At 39.9% G+C, this 9,085-nt stretch overlaps 1 protein-coding gene across 2 annotated transcripts; it reads right to left on the bottom strand.

Moving 5' to 3' along the window:
- Positions 1 to 372: 372 nt before the first annotated feature.
- On the bottom strand, positions 373 to 9,019 carry MSMO1 (methylsterol monooxygenase 1). Of its 2 annotated transcripts, XM_052778674.1 has the most exons (7): positions 8,890 to 9,017; positions 8,600 to 8,682; positions 7,014 to 7,323; positions 5,827 to 5,975; positions 4,825 to 4,951; positions 2,897 to 3,051; positions 373 to 1,354 (listed from the first exon to the last, which is right to left on the bottom strand). In XM_052778674.1, exons 3-7 carry the CDS (start codon positions 7,266 to 7,268, stop codon positions 1,147 to 1,149), a joined length of 894 nt encoding a protein of 297 aa, XP_052634634.1. In that variant the 5' UTR covers positions 7,269 to 7,323; positions 8,600 to 8,682; positions 8,890 to 9,017; the 3' UTR covers positions 373 to 1,146. The 2 variants fall into 2 exon arrangements, with proteins under 2 accessions (XP_052634634.1, XP_052634641.1); XM_052778681.1 differs by lacking the exon at positions 8,600 to 8,682 and having other exon boundaries at positions 8,890 to 9,019.
- Positions 9,020 to 9,085: the final 66 nt, after the last annotated feature.

Genomic DNA, 9,085 nt, shown 5'->3' with positions numbered 1-9,085 from the left:
TTAGAGTAGATTCAACAATATTAGACTACTGCTTTTTCTACTAGTACAACTCAAGTAGTAGATTTTGAGATTCTACTTTGTGAAAGCTGTAGCTTAACTTGAGAATGCACTTGGCCCAAAAGTTTTCGCTACACTGAGTAGCTATGTATCCAAGTCCTTCAAAACACAAACCAGCAGAATTTACAAGATGTTCTCCGTTTCCATTTCTTACTGCTGCCTCTGTAAGTAGTTTAATAGATGGAGCTGTTGTAGACCATACTAACAGAAATAATGCTTCTTCATTAGAGAGATGAACAGAGTAAGATGCTATATCCTACATGTTTTTTATCACAGGTTTGTATTAAAAAGCATATGAAAGGTATAATACACGCATCAAACCAAGCCACATTTATTTCATCAGTCACAAGTGCAAATATAGCAACAAGTCAGTTCAGCAAATTACAACACATAGAGAGGAATGTAATGTAAATGCTAAGTACACTGACAGACCAACTTCAAAAGAGCAGCAAAACCCAGTTTCTTCAAATAAAAACTTCTATTCTTTTTACCTGTAATCTAAAATAACATAATAAATCTAGATCAGGAATGTCTCTTCTAACTCATGTTTAGCTGGGTATTCTGTTATTAACAGTTTGCATTAAACAATGTGCAAAAGGCCTCTCCAAGCTTCCTATTAACAGATGTTTTGGTTTTAAGCAACTTTTACCCAATATTTAAATAATACAGTGCCGATACTACTTAATATGTTCTGCTATTTGATATTACAAATTTATGAATATATATTTTAAAAAAACGAAGTCCAGTTTCAGTGTACATATACAATTCTACCTGGATCCAAAGTGGGCAACGTTAAGGATAAAACTGAATTTTATCTTTTTTCCACAAAAAAAAAAAAAAAAGGATAGACACAAGTCATCTTCGTTTTTTTGCATCATCTTTAAATCTGTAGTTAAAATATATGCAGTACTTACGTATAAAATAGAAAGCATTCCCATTAGGAAGATACTGCAGTGTAATTAGCCATTTTTCCCTACCACTTAGTAGCCAAGGAACAAGATTTATGCTCAACACCCAATCACTATTTTGCTTTATAGAAAAGCAAAAGTTGACTACCAGTATTAGCATCAGAATTTTTACACTGGAATTTTAGTTAGCCTTCTTCTTCATTATGAGTTGCTGCTTCTTCTCTTTTTCTTTATAGGCAATGAATTGAGAGTCTGTACCAAAGATTCTGTCCCACCATGTGAAGGTTGAAGCATAATTGCCAATAAAGTTCATGTGATGGAAATCATGAAAACGGGCCCCAGCATAGAAAGGCACCAAATGAAGAGGGTTCAGCGGAACATCATAGCCACTACAGGGGAGAGAGAAAAAACAAACAAACAAACAAACAACTATAATAAGGATTTTTCCCAGACATAAACCACAAAAAATGAACACTAACTTTCTTTTTATTTCGTAGAAATGACTTTTTTGGTATTATAAGGCCCTGAGGTAATCACTGTAATGCTGGCTTAATAGGAAAACAAGATTCCTCCTCTCCTAGCCAAATGCTTCTGTAAACTATCCCTCAATGGCTTTGGCACTTGCTGACCTTTTCAGCTCAGTTTACTAGGCAATACAAAAGAATTTAAGCAAGTCACCTAAAAAAATCACAGTGGCTGACTTTCTGCTGGCTTAGCACCTTTAACTGACTTCAGAGTGATGTTAGGAAGGAGGAATAAGAAATAACACTATGTTTCAGTGACAAGCTATGAACATCAGCTCAGCTGCTCATCAAACGGCATCTCAAATCAGCTACAACTGTAGTATTTCTACTCTTATTTTCAGCTTACTGCAAGTTCTTCAAATGTTTAAAATTCAAAATATACAATTAAAGTAATATTAAAACCAGAAGAGTTTGCTTTAGAGGGATTTCAAATCTTTTGATTAGTGGTACTGGAAAGCATCTTACCACCACCTAGTGGGGAGAGCACAAGGTAATTTGTTATGAATGCCTCATGTGGACAACAAATTAAAATGATAATTATTAAAGCAGATTCATACTTTGCATCAATTACTTTATATGTCACAACACATACTTCTCAGTCTACAAGCAATATATAATTAAACCAGCAATGACTTGTATGATGTGTTCATTAGTAGCTCATGTTCCACTAAAGCACTTGACACTCAGCTTACAATAATACACTGTATGCTTCATAATATATTTACAGATACAAGGTCAAGTGTAATACTAGCATTTAAAAAATGAACTCCTACTGTCCCCTTCCTCTTGAACACAGGAAAGAAAAACTCATTCATTTGCAGATGAACCCAACTAAGACTACTGGAATTTGCACTAGCATTTTGGAGCCAAATTTGAAAGAAGTCAGTTTTACTACAGAGACCAGAAATCTTGTCCTTTGTATCTACAGTAAACAAACAAACAAACAAATAAAACCTATTTATGTGTTTATTTTAAAGACAGGCAGTGGCTGTATAGCCTAAAGTTTCTCTTGTCCAGGAAAACTGTCTGACAAACTATTAAATGGAAAGACCTCTTGGCTGACATATTGCTTTTTGTAATTGATTTTTGGTGTTCTAATATGCGTAAGCTCACTTGTACACCAAATATCAAGAGCCAGACATCCTAATGAGGCACCTAGCTGCTGAAACCCTCCTTGAGATGCTCTAGCTGATAGTCTACACTCTTTTAATCAGCAAGATTTGCTATTAACAGTACCTCAAAACAGAAAACAATGATAACTGTTCAGGTTGTGTCATCCTTTGCAAGACACATAGAAGTATTTCAGTGAAAAATAAACAGTAAATCTCAGGGAGAGAGACAGGTAAGTTTGAGACAGACTTAGGGAGAAGAGAAAAAGCAATTATTAAAAAGCAATGAGGATTTCACCTGTGTACGTCAATGGTTTCCATCAAGCGACATATCACCCATGCCCACAGAAGAATCACATGGTTACAGAAAACAACAATTCCAATAAAAAAGCCAGTTCCAAGAATAAGTGTTTCCAGCGGATGCGCATATTCTGCTTGCATTCCAAATGGAGACTAGAAAGAGATAACAGACAAGAAAACAGTCATCATTTTCAATTTTACATACCCCCAAATCAGAATCACCATTTTGTGGTACTCTCCCCTTCCCACTACCCCAAAGACTACAACAGGACAAATGGAATGATGTTGTGGGTAAAGAAAACAGTGTGATTGAGCACGGGCCTTAACATAGGTGTTCAGCTCCTCGTTGGAAAAACAGAAAACTGTATTCCAAGGTCATAAGGATTATCATTCCATTAGTGATTCCAAACACTTCACTACTAGCTGAAAAGTTGAAAACTTTTATTTAGGCTTACCATTACCCCAGGCCAAAGCGTTATTTCAGGAATATTAAAGTGTTTGGCAAGCTCCTATCACCTTTGCTATACCTCCAGTCTTGGAAGCAGAAGAAAAAAGGAAGCCAAAATATTCTCAGAATTAGGATTCACTTAGAAATTTCTTTTAAAAATAAAAATAAAAGCCCCTCATCTTTGAAGTTTTTAAAATAAATTCATACCATTCAAGTGTTATTTTGAGATTGAAATAAAACATTTTCTCTCCTTTACATACACACACACACACACACCAGACATTCCTACATTTGGTTTACCAGAAAAGACATTCCATAGAGTTTTCAAAAGTAGAACACCATACAAAGATAACAGTTTAAAAAATTTTAACCTAATGCTGAAAGTTTTAAGTTTTATTGTCAGAAAAAAATAAAATCCACTTTGGCTTAAGGGTAATTTTAAAATCATCACCTTTTACTATCAGGGAAATTTTTTTAGTGAAACAGCCATCAGCCTACAGATCACTTCTGTGTGAACTGCTAACCACTCTCAAGAATAATGGCCAGAAGCTGCTCCTGCTAGAGACCCAAGGGGCTGCCAAGAGCAAGAGGAAAACAGCAGCTGCTGCTGCTGCAGATGTACATACATATGCACGCATCAATCAATATCAAGCTTCTCTACTATTAGCAGCCTGTATAAACCACCCCCGACCCAGTAGCTTGCAGTTTACCTTAGGCACAGTATAAGTTATACACTGAAACACAGCAGTACACAAACACAGTAGCACTGACTTCTGTGATCCAGAGACAGTGCTATCTAAACACAGCTATGCTAATTATAAGGTGTAAGCACTGCTGGACCCTACCTGGCTCAGAACAGTGCCACCTCCAGTCAAGCTTGGCTCATTACCTTGTGCTCAATGTCAGCTCCAACACCACTAAATGCGGAACCACCCAAAATATCCCTGTACTGCACTGTGCTCTGGATGCAGGATCACCAGCTGGTTCTACTGCTTCCAGAGGCACACAAACAAAGCTATAATCCTTCTCTGAATCAAGTATGCTTCACATATGATTCAAAGATGCAGGCCGTGCAGGAGCTGCCTGTCTGGATCGTGTTCTGGGGATTAGTATGCTCTGGATAACAACCTACGTAGCTGCAGAACTGACAAACAATCAAAACCTGAAACCTACAGTTTCCCCTCCCCTAACAATGAGACCTATAAATACACTTTTAAAAGCCTACTTCACCTAGCTCAACAGATATGATCAAACTTTAGCAAGAGTCTGATCTTTCATTCCCATTAAATGAAATAAAATTACAGAAGGTGTTTTCAGAAACAAAATGGATGACTGTTCCTGACAATGAGCTCAAGAAAAGACATCTATCCCACTGTCAGAGGGATACAAAATTCTTCAGTCTTTCAAATAACACATTTAAATAAGTTGTATGAAACAGCATATACTAAAAACTATTTAAAAAATCAAGTAATACATACAACAAACTCATGGTGAACCTTATGGATATACTTGTATATTCTCTTGTGATGAAGCAATCTATGCAGGAAATAGTGCCAGGCATCCTCAATCACTGCACATCCAAAACACTGGGCAACCAGAACATACCTTTAAAAAGCAGAAGAGCTATTAGTTATAGAATATAGTAGCAGGTACACAATCTTGAAAGAGGAAATAGTTTATATGCTAGTAAGGGTGGGAAATGTTTATGCCTATTACTGAGTAACAAACAATACCTTTTTAACATACTAAAAGTATTCATTACCAGGTAGAAGGGCTATTGTGCTTGTCAGCTCATCTGTTGATATGCTGAAGTGAGTTAGCATGCAGTATAACAAGCTGTCATTTCAATGTTACACAGTCTATAGAGGACACCCATAGACTGTGTAAGACCTAGATATAAAAACATAGAGCTACATCAGCTATCTAAACCAGATAGAAAATAGCTTTCCAGGAAAGATGACCTTCTGTTGTAAAGAACTGCTATAGGGGTGGGGGTTCTGGAGAAGGCGGCATTTGTAACTAATTCAGCTTTGTTTAAAAGTGTATCAGTTTAGTGCAAAAAAAGGAGAATGTGAAGCAGGTGGTACATTCTCTCCCTTGAGGAACACACTGCTGCAATGATATAAAACAAGGTGGATAGAAGAAACACTTAGGAGGAATCAAAAAATTTTGGATAAAAAAACCCCTAGGAAGTCCAATATTTAACCCATGCTATCATGAATCTTGCTTCGCTTCCATAAACTCCTCCCTAATCCCCCTTCTTCTAGCTATCAGAACAATTTGGGGCCATTTAAAAAAAAAATCTAGAAAGCTCTAATTAGCTCTTATAGCAGGTAAGTATCAACAGAAGCAAGATAAGCAAACACAGTTTACATCGCCAAAAAATTACTGCTTATTAGAGTTGACGACACTATTTGTTAAATATTCTGCCTCCAACTGTATGTAACTCAGCATCCACATAATGAGAAAAATCTACTTACCATCTAGGCATCTCTTCCCACTCGTATGGGATGTTAAAATACTCTGTGAAGTAATAGGTGCCACAAATCATAGGAAGCTGAATGAAAAAGTGATTGAAGAGGAGTGTTTTGAAACACTTCCACTGTTTTTCCCATGTTTCTGGTTTATCCTGAGAAGAAGCAAAAAGAGTCAGTTGTGTTACATATTTCTATTGCACATAACAGAAGCGCTGCAAAAATTACTTTGGAGGCAGTTTCGTTTCACCTTGGAAGACAGATAGCATGTCCTCCAATAATACAAATTAACTCAGGCAATACAAATTACATGGGATTGGATTCAGTTTCATCAAAACCTCTTGATTTTCTAAGGTAGCTTTCTGTAAAATTTAAAGCAAGCCTCTCTTAACAGAAGTCATCTTTGCCAGTTGCCCCAAACTATTCTTCTTATGTTTATGATTACCAGGAACACTTCATATTCAACAGTTTAACACAAATCTGAGCTTGCTTTTCTTCTTCACACTACAGAATGTATTTCCACAGCTAAAATAATACAAAGAGAAGCTGAAGATATATGCTTGTGAAGAAATAAGTTGTCTTGAAAACATCTAGCTTTTGCAGGGAGACATTTTACCAAGTACTGTAGTAATTTCAGAAGCTGGTATTATTAATTTCCAATTCATATTACAATGAACTGGGGGAAAACAATCATCTTCAGATACTGGATATGCCCCTACTACCAATTAGGAGTGTGCTTTCTCCGCTGTTAAAATAGTTTAAAATCCTTTCAAGAGGGTGTGCACACAGGTACTTTGAAAGAGAAACTTGCTATTAAATAAGCACACCATGTAATTCTTTTATAATACTAAGACACACCTCTACTACCAGATGCTATGATTCTATTACACCTTCCTCTGCTGACATATAAACTATAAATATAACTTTGCTAACATGAAGAGTGACATACCCTTTTTTCCCTATACCACTATGGTGGAAACGATACTCTCCCTCAGAAAAAACTCCTTTCCTTCCCCCAAATCCCCTTCTCTTTCTCTCCTCACACTGTAATTTTGCTCTGTCACTTCCAGGATGTCCGAGTGATAGAGGAAATGGGGTCATATAAATTGGAAAGTAGGATACTGCAGTTATATGTTCTACTTCACGTGTTCAAAGACAAATCACAAAGTGTGTAGTTCACAACTTTGTCTTACCTGCTGAATTTTATACTTTTGCATGTACGGTATAAACTGAAAGACAAATCCAGGTACACAGAGCAAGAAATATGAAACTTCATGAACTATAAGTGATCCCCAAGTTGCAATCTGGAACTTTGTGTAGTTATCCAGCATGTAATTCCAGGCATTTTTAAATGGTTGCTGCAGGGGATTGTCAGGCAAGAAAGAGTCTATATACTCCACCGCCAGATAAGCAGAGTTCAAGATATTAACGCTGTCGTTCATTGCCATCGTTCAAACATAAAACATCACAATTACAGTTCTTCTACAGTTGTCACTAAGTAACCTGCAAATTTTGAGAAAAATTGAATAAACAGCAGTTAATCTCAAGAAAAAAACCCATTACCCATGTTAGTTGTCACCTAGTTTTAAAGTACAAACAGGGAAAGGAAGGGAAAGACAGATTCTCTTTCTACAGAACAGTGTAAAAGAACAAAGCTTAAGATTGGTTTGAGAGGCAAACAGCTCTCAAGTTTTGAGATTAGGTTAAAGGAGCAAAAGGATAAAGAAATATTAACTATCACCCCATTTTATTTCCAGTTTTTTGCAGGATAATTGTATTCTATACTAAAAGAGCACAGAAAGGTGCAAACCAGATTTAGAAATTAAATTAACCATGATCTCTTGATTATCCAGCCTCATTCTTCTCATAGCAGTGAGCCAGGACCCATGCAAACTACATCAACACAGCAGACTGCCTTTAGACTGCAGCTGGCTTGAGGCAATCCACCTTTCCATAAGTAATGGAGTTTTCATCACAACTCCCAAAAGCATAGAGGCAGCGTTCCCACAGGTGCCCCAAACTTCTGCCATTTCCACTGAGTAGGCTGCTTGTTGGTGTGGGTTGGAAGGGACCTTTAAAGGTCATCTAGTCCAGCCCCTTGGGATGGGCAGGGACATTTTTCGCTAGATCAGATTGCTCAAAGCCCCATCTAACCCGGCCTTGAACACTTCCAGGGATGGGGCATCCACAACTTCTCTGGGCAACCTGTTCCAGTGTCTCACCACTCTCATTGTAATAAAATGTCATCCTTATGCCCAATCTAAACCTACCCTTTTTTAGTTTAAAACCACTGCCCCTTGTCTTGTTGCTACAGACCTTGGCAAAAAGTCTTTCTCCATCTTTCTTATAAGCCCCCTTTATACACTGAAAGTGTCCCTGGGGCCTTCTCTTCTCCAGGCTGAACAACCCCAACTCTCTCAGCCTCTCTCCATAGGCAATGCGTCCTCCGATCATTTTCATGGCCCTGCTCTGGACACCCTCTAACAGGTCCATCTTCCACTCTAAAACACACGTGCAATTCACAGGCCCGAGGACGCTGGTTGGTCCCAAGCTGATACACTCAGACTAGGTCCAACATCAACAACGCACCCAGCTCACTATCCAACAACGTTAGTTATCGTTTTTCTTTCTTACGACAGCATCGAGATGCTGCCGTTTCTTATTAATGGCAAACGCATCATAGCAGATGCCGTTTTATTGACGGTAACTACATCACAGCAGGCGCCAAGGAAGCTTACAGCCCGAGCTCCTGAACCGATGGGCACGCAAGGCCGCTTACCCTCCCGAAGAAGCAGCCGGCTAGCCGAGGGACCAGAGGCCAGGCTGCGCCTGGATCAGGCTCGTCCGGACCGTCCGAGGACCCTGCGAGGAAGCGGACAGACCCTGCCACACGCCGCCCACTCGCGGGGGGGGACGGCGGCGGCGACGACGAGGGGAACGGCCCGGCCCGGTATGGAGCAACGCCACGGGCAGCCCCGGGTTGGGCAGCCCCGGGTTAGGCCGCGCCCGCCCGGCCGCCTTCCCCCGCGCTCGGCCTCCCCCGGCGGCGGCGCCCGCGCGCCCCCTCACCTGGGTGACAGCGGCGGCCCCTCGCGCCGCGGCGGAAGCAGCAGCGCCCGCGCCCCTCGCAGGAGTAACAACCGCCGGCGTCGCCGGCTCTTCAAGTGCGCCCTCCCATTGGCGGCGCGGCAACAGCCGGCGCGGCCCCCATTGGCTGGCGGGCGGCAGCGGCGGAGAGTCAGGCGTGAGGAGGGCCGGGACGGAG

This window comes from Harpia harpyja, chromosome 2 (genome assembly GCF_026419915.1).
Source record: "Harpia harpyja isolate bHarHar1 chromosome 2, bHarHar1 primary haplotype, whole genome shotgun sequence".
Taxonomy (NCBI): Eukaryota; Metazoa; Chordata; class Aves; order Accipitriformes; family Accipitridae; genus Harpia; species Harpia harpyja.
This window is presented reverse-complemented; position numbering and strand designations above follow the sequence as displayed.

What these genes read in the sequence shown, in the direction of transcription:
- MSMO1 (XM_052778681.1), bottom strand. Translation starts at nt 7,268, where the DNA reads ATGGCAATGAACGACAGCGTTAATATCTTGAACTCTGCTTATCTGGCG. An exon ending in AAAAGTATAAAATTCAGCAG is followed by an intron (nt 5,976 to 7,013) that starts GTAAGACAAAGT and finishes GCTTCTTCTCAG; the next exon opens with GATAAACCAGAAACATGGGA. An exon ending in AGGTTCACCATGAGTTTGTT is followed by an intron (nt 3,052 to 4,824) that starts GTATGTATTACT and finishes ATCTCTTTCTAG; the next exon opens with TCTCCATTTGGAATGCAAGC.